This window comes from Pyrgilauda ruficollis, unplaced genomic scaffold (genome assembly GCF_017590135.1).
Source record: "Pyrgilauda ruficollis isolate IOZ18807 unplaced genomic scaffold, ASM1759013v1 scaffold55, whole genome shotgun sequence".
NCBI lineage: Eukaryota > Metazoa > Chordata > Aves > Passeriformes > Passeridae > Pyrgilauda > Pyrgilauda ruficollis.
In genome coordinates this window covers 3377486-3397281 of record NW_024527155.1, presented here as the reverse complement: position 1 = coordinate 3397281, position 19796 = coordinate 3377486, and the positions used below count along the sequence as shown (strand labels likewise).

The window sequence follows — 19796 nt, the reverse complement described above, 5'->3', positions numbered from 1 at the left end:
CATTTTTATAGCAGTCTGTCTTTAGTAAAATCCACCCTGTGCTGAGGAAGATACTGTCCTTTGTAGGGTGAAACACTTGCCAAAAGTTGTATTTTTAGTCATTCGTGAATGCTGCTATTGTTGCAACCATGCATTTAAATGAACAATTCCATTCCTTTGTCTTCAAGAAATCTATTAGAGCAGAACAGTTAAAACTACTAGATCTTGCAGGAAAAGGACTTTTGTAACCAGAGACAGGTGGGATTATGCTGTTTTGTACAGAATTCCAAGCTGCTGGAAGAGTTACTAAATAGCCTAATGTAACTCGTAATCCCTTTTGTTGAACTTCTCAAAAACTAAAGCCAGTTTTGAAAGTACTTGTATCCAATTTTTTTTCCTTAATAAAAGTGAATATTTAACAAAAGTTTTCTTTTCACTGCTGAAGCATCATTAGGTCTTAGTTTGCTACGAATTTCTTACATTTTGAAAATCTGTTCCTCTTAGATGACGGGACGTGACACGTTGAAAGAAAGAAGTGCAAAGCCTGTCAAGGTTGCAGAAAGTGATATTGATGTAAGTATCAAACACCACTGCAGCACCTCTTGCACTGATCTGTCTTTTTCTTTTGTACAGTCACGTGGTCATTATTATGCTCATTGGGGTGAAATATTACAAGGGGATACTTTTCTGCTTGGCTTTTAGAATCTAACCATACGCATGTGTGTGATTTCATTTCCAGGTGAAACTGAGTGTTTTGTGTGAGCAGGACAGAATTCTGCAGGACTTGGAGGACAAAATAAGAGCCCTTAAGGAAAATAAAGTAAGTAGGTTAAAAAGGGTTAGTAAAACAAAACAGAAACTTTTGTCTAATCATGAAGTATAAAATAGGAAATTATAAACAATAAATTGAATTAATGGATGCTGATTGCAGTGTATTGTGTATATACTTCTATGATAACAAAAATTGGGTTTTATTTCAGGATTGAGTACCCATTCTGAGAAAACATGTTTTTGAAAGGGAATATTTTAAACTCATCTACTTCACTTCCTATGAGCTATAGCTGTCAATAGACTGAGGTGATTATAAAAATAATAATTTAAAAAATGTATATATCCTAAAATGAAAGTACTGTTCAGGTGGATCCTGTGGAAGAGCTACTGTGCAAAATTAATTGCATATTATTTACTCCTGACTAAATGAATTGGGTCTGTTTCATGTTTTAGACAATATTTTAAACCCTCACATGACTTTTTGAGCCACAGCAGTGAAGGAGAACCTGCCTTAAACAAACAGCTCATGCTGGGCTGTGGTAGGGCTGTCACAGTTCTTACTGCTTAAGGGAATTCTTCTGAAACTGTAAATTACACTTTCGTACAGAGGGTAAACAGAAAAATTCCCCTCTCACTGCTTTGTGTTTTCAACGGTTTTGGCTGCTTAACGGGAAGATTTAATAGAAAATATCAGATAATTTTGGATACAATAGGTAATTAAGGCTCTTGCAGTTTTTGTTTGCGTGTGAGCCTCCAAAACAGGAGGCCAATCCTAACCTCTGTTGGTTTGTAGGGAAGACTTGGGGCATGGAAAACACCTTTCATATTCCTGCCAGTAGATGCATAAATTTCCATGTTAATGTTGTAAACTTACTGCTGTCTTCTTTGTTAGGATCAGCTGGAGTCTGTTCTGGAGGTTTTGCACAGGCAGATGGATCAGTACAAAGACCAACCACAACATGCAGAAAAAATATCTTACCAGCAGAGACTTTTGCAAGAGGACCTTATACATATTCGGGCTGAAATATCCAAAGTCTCAACGGTACGTGTGTTTGGTTGCTTCCAGAAAACCAGAATTAAAATCCCAGTTAGACTAAAACTGTGTTGATCATTGGATAGGTAAATTAAGACCTGTTCTAAACAGTTTTGGTTAAGGTACAGGATACTAAAGCAGACCAAAAAAATTAAACAATCTCTCCAGCTCTCTTTTTCAATGCCTGCCTCCCATGCCCCCAAAAAAAAACCCCTAACCTTTCCAATGTCTTTATATATTAAGGGGTCTTAAATTGCAAGTCTTTCAGCTAGTCCTTTGGAAATACAAATGTGATTCCAGGATGTTTTTCCAGGTAAAAAGGAGTTGGGAAAATCTGTTGATATTTCAGTAAAAATTTACCGTTCATATTATAACTTAATAAATTCAAATGTAATTTAGTGTTGGTTTCACTCTGTTATTACTGCCTTTTCATGGATATGAGACTAGCTCTTTGTAAGACTGTTTCCAGAATTGCATGAACACCTTCCCTGTAGTAAGGTGTGATCACTAAAATGACAGTATTATTTAAATGTATCTAGTCAGTTTGTGTCTGTAGAAAATGTGTGACTTCCACACTCAGCATGTAAAATGTATTTGTGGGCATAAATAGGAAGTCACTGGAAAAAGGGTTGTGCTGGTGCAGAGATTGTGTTACATGCCAGTTTGGTGTTGTGTCAGGAAGCTGGCCAGAGGTTTTTAACTACAGGTTCTTGACTTGATTGTGCAAGCTATGAGGGGTTTTCAGGTGTATAATCAAGTCTAAGCAACAATGTAGACTAAAATGGATTCTTTACTTCTTTTTATAATAGAACAGTAACTTCAAAACTCTTTGGTGCTCAATTAGAGGATGGAGAAAGTGGTTTTGAAGTTAGCACAGTGTTAGAGTATTCCTTCTGTTAACAGGAGATGGAAAATGCCTGGAATGAGTATCTGAAATTAGAGAAGGATGTGAGCCAGCTGAAAAAAGCCTTACAGGAGCAGATGAACAGTTCATTGTTATCTCAGGTGAGTCCATTTCCAGACACTGTAAACACTTAGGGGATGGTTTAGTCTGAACTTCAAGTTACCATTTCATAAGAGAAATTTTCTCTGCCGTTTTTGCAGTGTGTTCAGCTGTCGTGTAATTTGGTTTGCAGAGTTCAGGCACTGTGTGGCAGCATGGCTGTGCAGTGAGAAAACCACTGCATTGTCTTGCAGCACACATGCAGTAGTGCCACAGTTTCCCAGAAGTTGTCTATGCAAATTTGTCATTATTTTATTTTTTTATTACATGCTGACATCTTGACATTGATAACCTATTAAATTTATAAGACTGTGCAGGACTTCTTAGCCTTCCATTTATTTGATCTGACATTGTTGGCTTCTTTATCCATTTTTAAGAGCATCAGTCACTGGTTGTTATTGTCATTACTTGTTCTTTGTCATGTTCTTCTAGTTATGGAAGATTTATCTCTGCAGATTGTTTTGTGAAGTGGAATAAGTGTTTAACAGCCATCAGTAATTGAAAGGCATCCCAGTTTTAAATCAATTATTCAGTTTCAAATTTTAAAAAGAAGCTTTGTTTGAAGCTCAGTTATTTTCTTTGCTGAAATGGATGTGGAATACCAGATTATTTCTACATACCTGCTTACAGCTGGTGACTTTATTCTCAGGGAATACTGGATCATTTTTCCTTAGTGTGAGCTGAACACAAGGAACACTGTTAATGTATACATTTTTCTCAACTCTTAGTCTACTGTTCCAAATATCCTGGACCAAAAGAACTCACTAGTTAAGTTTTTTAGCTTGCTTGCATTAAGTATCTGATCAGATATAATTTGAAGCCTGTTTATTTTCACTTTTAATGAACGAATGTTAGTATCAAAGCAAGAGTTGTAAAACCTTTTTTGATTGCATCAGTCTTGAAAGTACATTTTAATTTACTTTTCATTTTGGGATGTGGGAAAGTGATTCAGTTTCTGGAGTCAGAATATGTAATTGAGCTCAGCTGTAGAATATATTTTAAAAAAAATCCCAAGGGAATAGTAGAATAAAGTGGTCCTTGTATGAAATTACTTAGTTTAACAGAGGCAAATTACACCTTTAAACAAAATACACCTTTTAAGACTACTTTGAGATAAAATTTCCAGTTAGGTGTTAAACATGCTTAAAATACTGGGTGTGTGGCATGGGATTCACCAACACATATGGAAGGGAGTGTGGTTTGCACAGAAAAAAATGTTAATTCAGTTTGATTATCATCTCATATCACATAAGTGATTAATTATAAATACACACACAGCCATAAGCACATTATCAGTTGTATGTGTTTATACTTTTATATATCCATACATATAGTATGCACAGATATGTTTGGCTAAGTTTTAAAAAAAATGTTTCTGAATACCTATTTTGGAGATTCTAAGGGGAACTGATTTTTTCAGAAAGTACTGAATATTCTAAAAAACTATATTCCTTCAAAGAAGTCTCAATTGAAGTACCCATAATAGTTAGAATTTTTTTGATCTCTGCCCAAGGGCGTGTAGATTCAAGATTGTTTATCTAGCACTTTCCAATAGCACTAAATTAATATACACTGTATTTTAAAAAAATGCAGTCTTCATGGAATATTATTAAAAATTCAGTAAATTTGCAGGCTCAAATTGCTGTAGGAGACTGCTGATGTTGTTTCTGTGTAGCATTAATTAAGAGGTTAAAACCTAAATGTTTAAGCAGCTTGGTCAGAGTAAATCTTGCTTTTTAGAATGCAGCTTCAATTGTCTTTTGCTGAAGGGTTGGGGGAGGATCTGGGCATGCTGAATTTAACTGAGATGGGTTACTTTTTCAGTGATAACTTCTTAGTTGGTACATCTTTATCCTCTGGCTTTGTCAGTCTAAATTATGTTTCTGTTTGAAGGAAGTTAGAAAAATAAAATTTTCTCTCCAAGTTACCTCTTCCTGCTTGCCAATACAGTTTATTTATACCCCTCTGTAAACAGCAATCTTGGCTTTCATAATTTTAAAATTAATTAATCTGCTTATCGTTCAGCCTGGGTCCATTTTAGATCTAAAATATTCTCTTCATATCAATATTTAAGTAATGGGAAGAAATAATATTAAAAGATCTGGCTTTTTTACATTGACTAATCAAACATTTTCTGAGTGGTTTCAGAAGCAGGATTTTCAGTGCAACAGAGTGGGTTTTTTCACCAGTTCTGAGGCTTGATTGTTGTAAATCCATCATTTGGTTCCTTGTAGTATGATTAATCTCAGAAAAATGAAATGAAATGTGCAAATTTATAGTTTGTGTCCTGACAATCTTTCAAAATATGTCCTATCTATCGAGTGAGTTTACTACAGGCAAATAACATTCTCCATCATTTAAATGTTTGTGTTCTTGGCACCCTGTTTGCTGATCTGTAACCTGGCTGAACATATTTCCTGATTTAAGACAGAAAGTGGAAAGCAATTTATATGCCTTCCTTAGCTCTATGAGGTGTAACAGCTTTTACTGAAGTTTTTTTCCACCCTCAGCCTTATAGGATTAATTAGTAGCTATTTTGCAGCTCATGGCAAGTGATGAATTTCTGGAGTTCTTGAGCAGTTTGTGAGCAATTCTTAAGTGTTTCACTGCCTTCACTTTCTTTAATGGTATTGGTTTTACTAAGTTTATTCTTGATGCAAATTTTTGAAATCTGTGTTACCAGGCTTTAATGAATTAGATGACAGCAGCTATTTAAGATGATTGGAGTGACTGAAATGGTGGCTTCAGGAGCCAGGCTGTGATGCAGTTCAGTCTGTAGACAATGCTTCCCTTTCTTTCTTTCCTCCTGGAAAAAAAGCCTTGGTAAAGCAAATAGGATGCAAGATGAGACCAAGTCCTGGAGCAGCAGCAGTATATTGTTTTAACCTGTAATACATCATGGCCAGTAGGCCTAACAACTCAAATATAAGCAGAAATTAAAATTGTCAGCAATTCTGAGTTTGATTTTCTGCTTTTTAAATACTGGATATTTCCCCTAAAAGTATTGAGATGTTTTTATGGTTGCTTTAGCAGTCTTAAATTTGATAGGTATAGGATTTAAGAACAAAGTTCAAATTAAAAGGTTCTGGAAACTCATTTTAGGTAGAACATTAAACTATATTTTTGTAGTCTGAACAATATTGTAGAAAAATAAAAACTTGTCTCTTTTCCCCTGTCTTCTATAGGAAGTCTTCCAAGAGTCAGAAAATGCTCTAATAAATTTTATGGGCAATATATGTTTGTTGGTGCTTTGTATTTATTAATTTTTATTTTAAAATAATTATTTAACTAATTTCTAAACTGCTAAGATTTCTTGTAAGTTCTTTAGTTGTAGTTTGGTGACATCAAAAGAAGGAAAGGCCCATAATAAATTAAAACCAAGGCATAATTGATTTTTTTTTTCTTTCACTACAAACAACAGGAGAAAACACAAATACAAAAAGACTTGTGGAGAATTGAAGATGTTACAGCTGGCTTGAGTGCAAATAAAGCAAACTACAAAACCATAGTAGACTCTATAAAGAATCCAGGTAAGGGGAATATAGTGAAAAAAAAAATACCAATGCAGCTGAGTCTTTGGGTCTGTGCAAATAATCTGGGAGTTTGTTCTGCTGCAGAAAATCCAGTTAATTCTGCTACTGGATGTGTCAGAAATCTCTGTTGATTGAGTGCATAAACTTGGTGTTTCTTGTCTGAGGTGACAGGTTTTTTCTGATTTGTTTCACATACCAATGGTTCTAAAATGTAACAAGCCATAAAAAGAAGGGAAAACAATAACCATAATGGGCTACATTCTTCAAGTTGGCGAAGGGGTTTCTGTCAGGTGCCAGGCCCTTGCCAGTGTAGTATCTGTTCTGCATCCTGTCCAGGAGCTTTTCTCTGTTTGTTCTCTGGGTTTATTGTTGGGGTTTTTTTTCCCTTGGATGCAGCCCAGCTGCTCCTGCTGCAGTTGCCTTTCCCCTCCCTGTTCAGGCAGGTGTTTGGTGGGCAGAGCAACATCAGCTCTGGAAGGGAGGAAAGCAAAGTGTGTGTGGTCTGTGCTGCAGTGGCTTTATTGCATTTCAAAGACAGGACCTGATGTGGTGGGGTAGCAGGAGACTGTTAACGCCTACTGCAGAACTCACCTCTCACATACAGAGATAAAATAGTTCTGAGATGGTCTAGATCTGTAGGCAACTTAAGGATCTGTGGCATGGGGCCAGATGCAGTTTATGGACTGATTTCATGTAACTCCCAGGCTTCTCCTTCCTTTGCTCCCACTGCCCTCCACCGGGAATATTTTACGGGATGATACCGAACTGTGTGGTTTCATTTTTGGCCTGAAAGACTCGCTGGATCGTCATCAAGAAACGTTTTTGTCTATTTCTCCCCTAGAGAGAAAAACAGTGCCTTCATTTTCTCAGTCTTCAGTGCCTTCCTTACCAGCTTCCCTTGCTGCTGTGGAGAGCAAACTGTCCATCCCACAGAGCCCTCCACGCAGCCCGGTGAAATCCCCTCTGGAGGTCAGGCTGTACCCACAGCCTTATTTCCAGACCAGGACACAGCACCAAGCACAGCAGCTGAAAAAAATCGAGCCACCTCTTCAGTCACCAGTCAAGCTCAAGCCAAAGGTTGGAAGTACTGCTCTTGTGGGATTCCTTCAGCAGTGTTTCCATTTCCCTTCTGTCAGGAGCAGTGGGAGTGTCGTGGGTGGGAAGTGCACGCCGTGGAGGTACAGCAGTGGTGTTTGTGTTGGAGCTCAGCAGCAGCACTTCCAGCACAATACATGTGGAGCCTATTGTGCAGTGGCCATAGACTGGTCTAGAACCTGTTAATATTCAGAGCCTTCCTTGGAAATGCTTTGTGGTTGATTTCTTGGGTCTTGCTTGGGCTTTAAAGCCTCAAGCTTCTGATGTGGACAGAGGAGAGCACACTGAAGCAGTCACAAATACTTCATATAATGCGCTGACCTTTATTTTGCAGTTTCTGCCAGACTGTTTTCATGCTCTTTGCCAAATCCCTGTGCTTTCCTGTTCCAGGAAGATGAAGCACCTCCCAGACCTCCTCTCCCTCAGCTGTACAGCCCTGAGGATCAGCCACCAGCTGTCCCACCCCTCCCCAGAGAAGCCACTGTCATCAGACACACCTCGGTGCGGGGCCTGAAGCGCCAGTCAGACGAGAGAAAGAGAGACAGAGAGCTCGGCCAGTATGTAAATGGAGATTACAGGGTGAGCTCTCACACTCCTCTACCCCTGCTCTTCAAAGATATGGGAACCTTGAATAAAATATGTTATTCTTGTCTGTAAAATACATGGACCTTTAATAAAGTAAGCATGGTATAGAATGGCAAGGAGATAATAATGGCATCACAATACTAATGATGCATGCTATATAATAATGGCAGAGAGAGATGTAGCAACCCAGAAACAAAGCTTTAGGATTATTAAAACTTGCTGTCTGCGATTCCACTTGAGCTGATGAGTATTTTTCCGTATAGGTGGAGCTGCGCTCATACATGAGTGAACCAGAACTGGCAATGGTAGGGGGTGACCTCAGCCACCCTTCCAGTGCTTTAATAAGTCCTGACAGTGGATACCAGACATTGCCTACCCGTGGTAAGCCAGGAATCTATGGAATTGATCCCTAACAGTACTGTCTGGATAGGAGCTTTTCTCTTGTAGGGTTTCCTCGAGATGATCTTAATCACCAGATCACTTTTTTAAAATTAATTATTCAGTGGAAGTTTAGAAATTTTGTGCATTTTAATGGTGGTGTTGCAGACAATCAGCCTTTGACAAAGCACTTAATACAGATTCCCCTCCTGGCAAGCACTTTCACTTGAGCGAGCGTGTGTGATGCTTCTAGTCCGATTAAATTAGTGTTCTGTGGTATCAAATGAGTTCGAGAGTGTGAGGAACAGATGATATTTTTTACTCATAGTTATGGTAAATGTAGCAGGTTCAGCAGGTAAGTTGGTCAGAGGTTAGTGATGAGTGGAGATGCCAGTGTATTGATTTCAGGGCCATGATTTTTGTTTTCCCTTGGAATTGTATTTAGAAAGTGACAGAAGCTTGTACAGTTTTAAAACTGCTTCATAATGGAATGGGCCTTTTAGAATGTTGTTTCTCACCATGGGTGTTTTTCCTTTTAATTCATAAATTATCCTGCAAGATAGTTGGTGGTAATATCAGACCAAGGTGGTGTTTGTCTGTTCTTTTTAAAAAAGATGATAAATGGATAATCAGTTTTAAAACCTAATCGTGCTGATTAGGAATTTATGTGAGAGCTAATGTATTCTAATTGATACAAATTCTTCTTTAAAGCTCAAAATGTAGAATATTCTATAATAAGGCTGAAATTTAGGCTGCTAACGAAAAGTATTTTTGTTGCTTTCTGAGAGTAAATGCTGTGCAGATGAGAAGTTTATAATGATACATTTTGGATACTAACCAAAGCAATTCTGATTGGTGAAGTTACCCAGTTGCTCACTTGGTGCTAAACCAGGATTGTACTGTAATTGCACTTATGCTGTGGTCTTTTAATTTATTTTTTTATTTGGTCCACTAGAGCTTTAGAATGATCATATTGTTTTACCTAATTCATTGCACAAGATCTCTTGCTTTTAAATTTGTCACTCATCATACCTAATGCCTCTTTTTTTTTTTTTTGTTTGCTTGTTTTTAATTTGCAGAATTTTGTAGCTACTTTAAAATTTCTAACTGGACTACTCAATTTTTACCAGGCTTAATTGCATTTAGTACATGTGTGTCAATTGCTGGCATTGAAAAAACTTTATAATCAGCTTTTCATTCCCACTGTTCTGTAGCACTAATTTGCAGCCAGTTATTTGTATTTACTTCCCCAGTAAATACAACTGCACTGCTTGGAGACATTCATCTGTTTTGTCTTCTGTTTTGCAATCACAAATTTTTTAAAGACAGTGCATAATGTTTGGGAATTGTAGTACTATAGTACCACTGTTACTTTCATACTTTAATTGGAAGAAATAAATCTGAACTTCTTATGTTTTCTGACTCACATAACATGCACAAGTTGAATTGAAACGCTTTCATAACACTTATTATTAACATTTGTGGCAAACACTTTATTTATAAATTTGGGTGCCATCTTGGTCTTTTTCTTGCTGTAAAGAATTAAAATAGAGTTTTTCAGCCCTAGTAGTGTTTTGTAGAGGTCATCTCTTGTACCTATGGGGCTTTGATACACAAAAGCATGTTTGATAGCACAATTACTTACAGCATTACAATTATTTAGCAGCCACAATGGCAAACAGTTAAATGTATAATTGAAGTGCTGCTCAGTGTGTAACATTTGCTTTAAACATACATTGTATGTGTAATTCTAAATTTTAATTGGTCAGCTCTCAAGTGTAGGATGACATTTTAAGTATTGATCACAGTTCATGAATTCATTTGTTATATACAATGCCTTTTTAATGTAAAAGTTGCAACATCAAAGCCAATAAAAGAACTGCTTCATAAGAATGGTTTGATGTTTTTCTTACCTGTTATATAACAACTTGGAAATGATACTGTGTATTTAAAATATACTATCTCAATCAGGCCTGGTTCTAATATGAGTAGAAGGATGAGTTTGGAGTACTCATATGAGAAAAATCATCTTTTCTCTGTTGAATTCTGTAATGTATTAATTTTTGAGATATAATTGCCTCTTACCTACTTAACTTTTTAATATACATGGAAGATACTTATCTTCTGAGTGAATACTGAGAGCTTGTGCATGAATAGGTTTCAATTAGATTTATTAATGCAAGTGACATAATGAAGTCTAAGGACTTCATGTGGAGTTCAAACTTCTTCCAAAACAAGTCAAAGTTTTGTACCAGAAATACTGGAGGTATTTTTCTGAAACATAAATTGGCACATTCTCCTGTTGATTCCCTCAGAACCTTGAGGAGATAATGTTGTTGTTGTTGTTGGATTTGTCCCTTCTTTTTTTCTACTGCTTTTAATATCATGTATGGTAAAGTTGCTCAGATCTACCGGATGGAATGATGCTACAACTGAACTTAATTTTTTGAACAAAAAGTTATTGGTAGTGTCCTTAAGTGTGAGTTTATATGTAACTGTATTGTGTGTAGCTGTGTAGGGACTACTATGCAGAGCTTTCAGGTACTCTATAATATTAGAGTACCTAAAAGCTTAGTTTAAATATACTAAATTTAAATATCAATAAATATTAAATAGTTCTGATTTATATTGCTAAATATTTACGTTTTAAAGACTGTGTGGAAGACTTTTGCAGGTAGCTAGACTCTGCTTTTAGTAAAGTCTGAAGAGCTTAAAAGTAAATTTTTTAAAATTCAAGACAAGTTACTGGTAATACATAATATATTATCAGCTTTAAGCAGTAGGTATTATTCTAAAAAAGATACATAAAATTTTCAAGTTGTGATTCTCAACCAGCACTGTAAATAGCCTTTCTGTGTAATCATGCAGAACCACACAGCACTGCCTCTTTACAATGCCAAGGACTACTCTGCCAGCCTGTAGGCTCACTGGTAGTGACGCCTGTGATTCCAAAGGTGTTTTTCCATGTGCCTGTGTTAATCAGCAAGTATAAAATTGAGATTAATAAATTTCTTAGAATCTAATACTGCTGAACATGTAAAATTAAACAATACTCTGAATTCCTCACAGCACAGCTAGAGATCAAAACTCCCACCCTTATGTACCAAGAAATGCAGTTTTATTTTCTTTCTGTTGTCACTTCAGGGGTTTGCCCTGCTGATTCTTTCAGCAGGGTAGCTTTTGCTGCAGTAGTATTGTGCATTGCTGTATGGTGAGTTTGGCAGTATGGTTGAATGCTGTTAATTGTTTTGTATCTATTACCAGTGGAAACGAGAGCAAGAATTTGATTTGCAGTTACTTGAGAGGGCAATTCGTGGAGAAGACAAGGATGAAAATGAATGGTTAAAAGTTCAGCCAGTAACAGTGACAGAGACAGACCTGGAGCCTCAAGACTATGATTTAGATATCAGCAGAGAGGTAACACTCACAATCTTTTGCCTCCTATCCTCTGTCCCAAAACCTTAACTTTTCTAAGTTTTAGGCAGCGAATTCTCATCTTTTCTTTCGAAAATTTGCTGGAAGTTTGAACTAAAAGGACTCTTTTGGGTACTGAAAATGTATGACCTGGCACCTTTGTAAGGTTTGTGTTCATGTTGTGTTTTTGTAGAAAGAAGAAATTGATAAGTTGGCTCTAGTCTTTTAAATATATATCTCAGGCTTTAAAGGGAAGAGCGATTAAGTTAGGGTAAGTTCTGTAAATTGGGAAAAATAGACAAGAAGACAACATAATGAGAAGCAGGAAAGGACGAGTTAGTTCCCCAGAGTTACCTCACTACTTTTCATGTTGACTGGCAAATGATGATAGAGAGAGGAAGCTCTGCTTTATTTGGGTTTGAGCAGAAAACATATTTCTGTCAGCTTTTAGAATGACTTGGTCGATGTTCTGGGCAAACAAGAGGTCTTTGCTCAGCTCCAGTAAGGGAGGAAATGCCAGTTTGAAATGCGATTGAGCCATCTGGTGGGAAGGAGAGAACACAGCAAGAGGAAAGGCTGAAGGGGCTACCTTGTGCTGTGTTAAATGCCATGGGAGATGGCAAACCAGTACAACTATTAATGGTAATTAGACTGGTAAGCACCTGTACTCTTCTGAAAGCTGTTGGCAGAGTATCATTGTACAGACGGAGATATTTGTGAATGGTTTACTCTGTGAGTCGTTGAACTCTATGAATGAATTTATCTTTCAGTTAATCTTTGTATAATTTTTACAGAAAATACAGTGCTTCTGTCAACTTCAGAAACAGAAAATAACTTCTGTTCTTCTGCCTTTCCTTGTTGCATTCTGGTATTAATTTTTCTTTTCCAGAAGGCCTCTGGGGCTATGGGTATCACTTTGTACTTCCTTTGAGCCTTGAATGGGAGACATTTTTGCTCATAGGTATTTCTGTCCTGCTTCAGAGTAACTGAAGTAGGTCTGAAGCTCTGAGTGGAATGCTTCTTTCTCAGTTTACCCAGGTTAGAATCATACATTTGTGTTGGAAGGGACTTTAAAGATTATCTAATTCCAGCCTCCTGCCATGGGCTGGGACACCTTCCACTGCACCAGAGCTCCATCCAACCTGGCCTTGTTGTCCTTTTCCATTTCATGTGGCCCTTCTCTTCACCTGGCAGGCACTTCTGTGTTTGAGGTACCTCTGTGCCTCAGAAGGAAGCACACGCAGTTCTGTCTTTAAGAAAATCCATCAACTCATGCAATGATTAAGGGGTTTGTTATTCTGAAGGTGATGGGATGAGCTAATGTAGGTTTGATACAGTATGGAGATAGAGATACACATTTTAAAAAAAAGTGTATATATGTTTATATCTAGACCTTCAGAGAGGAGTTGGATTCAAAAGTAGGCAAGCGTATTGGAAAAATGAGGATTTTTCTGGAAGTATTGGCTTTGGGTTTCCCGATAAGAAAGTCTAAAAACTTGAGGCTGTGATTTTTAATATGGTTGAGTGTGCCAGTGTGTGCTCTTGTCATGAGATTTCCTGTGAATTACTGAGCCTAAGCACTGGGGGTTAGGTCAGGCCACTTTACATAATCCATTGAATTAGCGTGAACCAAGGTCAGTGGTGAAAAAATTCAGGGTTATTTTCATTGAAAACTTCAAATTTTGAAAACTCATTGCCTCATGAGTGTTTTAACAAAATTCTGATAAGAAGAAGAAAAAAATAGTTCTCCTTTGCTTGATTTCCATTTATTCATGCATCCTCTATTTTTGTTTTCAAAAGCAGTCTGTTCTGTATGATGAGAATTGATTTTCAAAGTTTGTAAACTGTATTTTCATTGGGAGGAGTCAAAAGTTCCCACAAAGTAATTTATCCTAGTAAAAAATTGTTTCTAGCTTTCGTGCAGTCATATTAAAATTTTCAGTCTACAGAATTTATGCAATGTGTTTTTACAATTGCACAGTGTAGTGTATTTCTGTTTGCCTTTTAATCTGCTGTTCACAGATTATCCAGTCTCAAAAGAATGACACCCTGGGTTAAAACTTTCAGTGATATTTCCTTTCAGATGTAGGAAGTTCTGGCCGGCATGACACAACTATCATGACACTGATATCTCAGGTTGTCCAGTCAGTTTCAGAGTGGTTGCTTCTTTCTGCTGTAAGAGCTTTAGGCAGTGTCCTATTTTGGGCTCTAAGCCTGAGCTGAAGAAAGGTTTTCTGTTGATTCTGACTTCTTCTGTAATCCCTTTAAATGTTTGTTCAATCTATCTTCTGAAGTAAAAAGAATCAGAGGGGAACACTGTTGAAAGGGCATCAGCTAGATATCCAGAAGAAGTGTCAAACGTCAGGTACATGTACTGACTGTGAAAATCCATGCTTTATTCTTTTCACTGTGTTCTCTCATTGAGGAGGATTTATCTCAATTTCTTTCAAGTCTTTGTTATTGAAAACTCGATGCTTGCTTTCTTTCTACAGTTGTCAAAACCTGAGAAGGTTGTAATTCCAGAACGTTATGTTGAACTGGAGCCAGAGGAGCCTCTTTCTACAGAAGAACTGGCAGCAAGGCAGCGTAAAGCAGAAAAGATAAAGAATATTCTTACTAAATCCAGGTTAGGTTTTAGGGGTTTTTTCCAAATCTTACACAGGGGCTCATGTTGAACATTGAGAACTAACATTGTACAACAATCTTTATTTCTGTTACCTGAATGCAACTTGTAGCTTTGAGAAAATGCACTCAGAATTTATGTGGCATACCTAGAGCTGCTGTTTAAAACAAGGTAGAAGGCATACTGATGAATTTTGTATATGTCCATTTTCTTGTTTAGAGAGTCCAAAAACAGTGCTAAGTCCTTACCAAACAATTCTAGATGAGAGTGAGGAGGAAGAAATGGCACAAAGCTGGCCAAAAGCAGAAGAAAAGTCAGCATGAGAGCAAGTTTGTTGTGGCCAGAGAGCTGGAGTTGTGAAACAACACTTTCGGCTACTTACAGCTAACATAGTCAGCTGAAACATTCCATTTCCAGAATTTGATTTGTCAGGTACCTGCTCTGTCTTAGGAAGGGGTACAACCTGAGGACCACCAGGTTTTTCCTTTTCTCTTGAGCACTAGCAAGGAATTTTACTAACAACTTCAAATAAATAGCGCTTTTGTAGTGCTTTCATTTAAGCACATTAAGGATATTTCTAAAAAAGGACTTTCAGATGCTCTTAAGGCTATGCAGAAATTGTGATTGAACGTGTGGCGACTGTCATTTTTCCTTGTGTGCTGTAGGCATTTGCATACAACATCAACCCTGTTTTAAAGAAGCGCAATAAAATACGGAGCTTGATAGATGAGATCTGAAAACTGCTGTCTGAATCCAAGCTCGTTCTTATCTGCATGGTGGATTCTTTATGTTTGCAAATGTTAATGTTGTTTTTCACTTTCCCCCCAGTATGCACAATCTGCAGCCTACTGTTGCCCAGGACAAACACAACTCGATTGATTTAGATTCACAGCTGCAGGAGCAGGAGCGCATCATTACCATTTCATATGCTCTGGCTTCTGAAGCCTCTCAGAGGAGCAAGGAGGTAGCAGGTAATGCTTAGTTATTTACAAAATAACAGATATTCCTTACCAGCTTCTCAAGTTGTGTGGGGTTGTTGCTGAACTCCTGGCATAAGAGAAAGTTTTAGTCATTCATATTCAAAATAGGGAAAAGAGTGTGTAGGTAAGAAATGGAGAGGGGCTAATGATTTACATTGAGTATTTGGCCTCCAGTGGACAGGATAAAGCGGGGGAAAACACTACAATCAATAAGTTCAGAACTTGGAAACTTGCTCTAAATAATAGTGCTAAAAAAAATAGCATTTTAATCCTGTATAATTACATTAAACCAAATACTTCTATGTTCATTTTTTGAAAGTAAATGGATCTGTGACTTCAAAAAACAATCAAGAAAAGAGGATTTAAAATATTTTTTTAAAGAGAAAAGTTCCCTGGTCTGGTGATTGAGATGAGGTTAGAATCATTTGCAGCTTGAGCTGTATTGAGAACAGGCTGAAAAAGACCTTGTAAAATGGGGATGGGCATGTTTCTGTCTGGTGACCAGGATGAGAGGTCAGAGCAAGACAGCTGTGCAGGAATTCTCCTTGGATGCCTGGAAATTAATGGATCCTTTGCAGTATGTTGCTAAAAAGTGATAATTTCACTCTTGATTGCTTTATAGTTGAAATAAGTAAGAAATGTCAAGACATTTGTATCACACAGTAATCCATGCAGCAGCGATTTCCCCAAGTGTCTGACTGGCCATTTATAACTGGCACCATTCACTGTTCCAGTGGAGAATGGAAATAATGGAAACTTCAACTATGATGGAGAAAAAATACGCACATTTCTCATTCAAAGTTGTCAGTTTAAACTTATGGCTCTTGCCACAGCAGCCCTTAAGACCTTCCCATTAAAGACAGATTATTGCAGTATCGAGATGCGTGACGTGCATCTGCAGTAACAGCGTTGATTGAATGTGGCTGTACACTCAGGGGTGCAGTGCCAGCTGAACCTGAGGGGAATGGCATTTTGAGGGGATGGAATATGTTTCCAAGATAGGAATCTTGAGACTTCAGAGAGTTTCTGTGGGTAATTTAACTGACTGGCAGGGAGAGAATGATTTGCTGAGGAGGTCAGACATTATAAAGCTAAACCAAACAAACAGAAAAACAGAACTGTAAAATCATGGGAGCAGTTCAGGAATAACCTTATGGCTCTTCAGGCCATGGGTGTATCAACAGGGCTTTTCCACAGGTGCTTTGGTTCCAGTTCCAGTGACCAGAGCCTTGTAACAGGTACTCCAATCTTTTGGTTATGGATTGGGAATTTTTTTCACAATGTATGAGCCAGTGGAGCATTTTGCCACTTGAGTTCCAGCTTCTGCTGGGAAAAGGTCACACATCTGGGCTAAGATCAAGCCAGATGAACACAGCTAGTACCTGAAATTATTCTTCTGTGTCAGTACAAGAGCAGAGTGCCTGCCCTACTCAAAGGTCTTTGTTGGGCCAATTAAGTTACTTCTGGGTGTGCCTGAACTTGTAGCAACTCTACGCTGCTGAAATAGATTTGATTTTTTTAAATGTTGTGTAGTGAATTTAGTATACATTTCATTACTATAGGCTTTTTATTTATACTTTTTAATTTTTTAATATTTAATTATCTCAAAAGTGTGATCCCTCAAATTTTTCTAGATATATGTAGCCACAAAAATCTTCTTAATTCTTTAGTTTCCTCAGAGAGGGAATTAAAGTGTGTATTGGCATTGAAATGTTTAAATGCTGCTTCAGAAAATTTGCAGTCAGTTGTGAGATAAGTTTTAGTTTAATTTTCTTTGTGAAGCATAGCAGCTGCCTCTTTTGTCTTTCAGACACTTAAAGAAACCCTAACACAGTAGCCAAAGACTAAAGTTTTTAAGGAATTCCAAACTTTTGTATTTATGTACAGCCTTTTGTTGCCACCCTTGTACCTCAAAAACTCACTTCTTGAAACATGTCTTGCTTTGATTTCAGTTGTTTCTTACTCCTTTAAAAGCAAACACCTTCCATGGTATTCTTAAAAAAAAAAAAAAAAAAAAAACAAAAACCACAAACCAAAAAAAGCCAGAGTGGTTTGGTTTTAATAGAAAATCTACAAACCAGAAAAGAGTTCAGGTGTTTTAGTTATGGCCTATTTTCTGATGAACTAAGATGATTAAAAAGGAAAGTGACACTTTGCACAGCTGATTTTACATTCTTATTTAGTCTCATATTACAGATTCCTTCACATTCTTATTTTTTGTAGTTTGATTTTTTAAGTATGGCTTATCATTTGCTCCTTGATGATGAAGCAGACCACATCTGAAATCCCAAACTAATTATGTAAATTGTTTTACAAAGATTTGTTTATGAAAAAGACTGTGAAGCTTAACTTTGCCCATTTTTCAGGGATGAGCAGTTATCTTAGGATACTATGCTAATATAAATCTTTTAAGATAAGTTGTAAATTTATCTAACTGTAGCATTTTAGAGTTTACTCTGTTCCTAATAAGAAATCAACCTTTTGAGTAGAAATCATGCCAAGAATCTGGAAGATTAAAGTCAAATACAAGAGTGTTAAGAAGTCATTTCCTATGTTGTGTGCTTTGGCCCTCCAAAACATAAAAGTAGAATTTTAGATCAGGTTTCAATTTCTTCAGTTTTATCATTATTGTCTTCAATACTATACCATTACTCAGATTCATAAATAAGAATAGTTTTAATCATTGTATTCTTTATCCTGTATTTTCAAGCTGAAATATGAAGATGTGTTTATTTTATCATGTGCTGCACTAAGCAAAATGTTATACATGTGTGTAATTTTGTAAACATTATATTTATGTATATTATTTTGGTTTTTGCTCACTGGCCTATAACAAAGGAAATGCTGAAAACCTGTACAGCCTCAGTGAAGTCTGGAAATTGAATTAGCAAATATAGCTGCTGGTCCAGAGCTTCAGAAGCTTTAAAAGCAAGGCTGATGAGAGTATGTCAGTGTTGTGTCCCTTCATAATGTTCCAGTGAAATTTCATCTGAAGATTGGTTGTCCATATTCTCATGCAAATAGGGATCTTTATTTAATTTATGCAAGGAGTGGAAAAAAGCAGCAGGTAGAAATGCTGTTTACCTTGTATTCCATGTGACTACAATAGTGTAGCACCTCATTCATTGCTCATCAGGTGGTGACTCCGTTTATGATGTGAATGTTTGATTGTGCAGCCTAATTCCTGTGTGTGATCACTTCTAGCTCAGCAGTTGACCTATCCACCCAAAGCACCCTCACCTTCTGTACCGCAGCCACCTCACTCCCCTTTAAGCAATGGATTTCACTACACATTTGTTTAAACACCTTCCAAGTAAGAACTAACTGCTGTCAGCATGTCTGATCCCATCGTGCCTGTGCTGTGGCTTGCTAAATTTTAACTCCTTTACTAAACCAAGATTCCATCCGAATGAAAGCATGCAGCTACTTTTTCAGGAACCTTTTGTCCTTGTAAATATTGCTTCTAATGAGCTAACACGTGGGCTGGTGGAGTCTTCAGTGCAGTTGCTCTGCGGGTGAGGTGCTTCCTCAGTCCTGCTGTGGTGAAGGGAGGAGACATCTGTGCTCTGGGTGACAGGGGGCCAGGTTTTCAGCAGCCCTCTGTACTCTGGTGGCTGCTCAGGGCATGCAAAGAGAGACTCCAAAGTGCACCCCTGTACAAGCAGGGGCTTCCTTTGTGGGTTGGTGTCCTACACATGAGCTGGTATCGGAGTCCTAGCTGAGGTGAGCTGAAAATTTGGCCCTTTGTGACTAATTCTGCAATGTTGTGTTTGACTTTGATCATGCCTTTCATTGGATCGTGTTAACAGAAGATTGGGTTTGTCTCTGGTTAGGTTATTTTGCCACTTCAGGTATTAAAATTGTGGTAATTTTGTTGTCCTTACAAAGAAACATCTGTATTTGTATCTCTTCTCAGGAGATTTCCCTGTTTGAAATTGGAAGTAGGAAAAGGTGTAAATGTTGTATGCAACTGCTGAGTGTGCCCCTAGTTAAGACACTAGCTATGCATCCATATTTTCCTTTTATATTATTCTTAGTTTTCTGATTTTCTCTGGCTTAATTTCATTGCCTGAAATTTGAACAAGAAGATAAAGCAGAGATGAAGTAGTAAAGGGGGGGTTGCTTGAGTAACTCAAATAATTGTACAGTGCCAGAGACTCGAGCAGGGGGCTGGGGCTGACCTTCAGAGATCCCTTCCTACCTCAGCCATTCTGTGACTGCAGACTGACTTAAAAACATGACTAGCACGTGTCTGTACAAGTATATGCACACAGATACACAGTTACAATATATATTTATATAAAGTTACATTTTCTTCAGAGAAAGAAAGTAGTTGTGATGTGCTGGGCACACAGGAGCTTGAGCATCAGTGGCATCATGAGACAATTGTTGGCTTAATGTG

General features: G+C 37.4%; 1 protein-coding gene across 1 annotated transcript in view; it reads left to right on the top strand.

Moving 5' to 3' along the window:
* The window catches only part of PLEKHA7 (pleckstrin homology domain containing A7), a 111927-nt gene extending 93197 nt beyond the window's left edge, over positions 1–18730 (top strand). The window contains exons 12-23 of the mRNA XM_041481109.1: positions 484–552; positions 719–799; positions 1643–1792; positions 2687–2788; positions 6208–6316; positions 7161–7399; positions 7805–7993; positions 8263–8380; positions 11628–11794; positions 14284–14417; positions 15243–15385; positions 18599–18730. Of these exons, the coding sequence (XP_041337043.1) occupies positions 484–552; positions 719–799; positions 1643–1792; positions 2687–2788; positions 6208–6316; positions 7161–7399; positions 7805–7993; positions 8263–8380; positions 11628–11794; positions 14284–14417; positions 15243–15385; positions 18599–18696 (1599 nt within the window). The 3' untranslated portion in view covers positions 18697–18730. The remainder of the gene's footprint in view (positions 1–483; positions 553–718; positions 800–1642; positions 1793–2686; positions 2789–6207; positions 6317–7160; positions 7400–7804; positions 7994–8262; positions 8381–11627; positions 11795–14283; positions 14418–15242; positions 15386–18598) is intronic.
* Positions 18731–19796: the final 1066 nt, after the last annotated feature.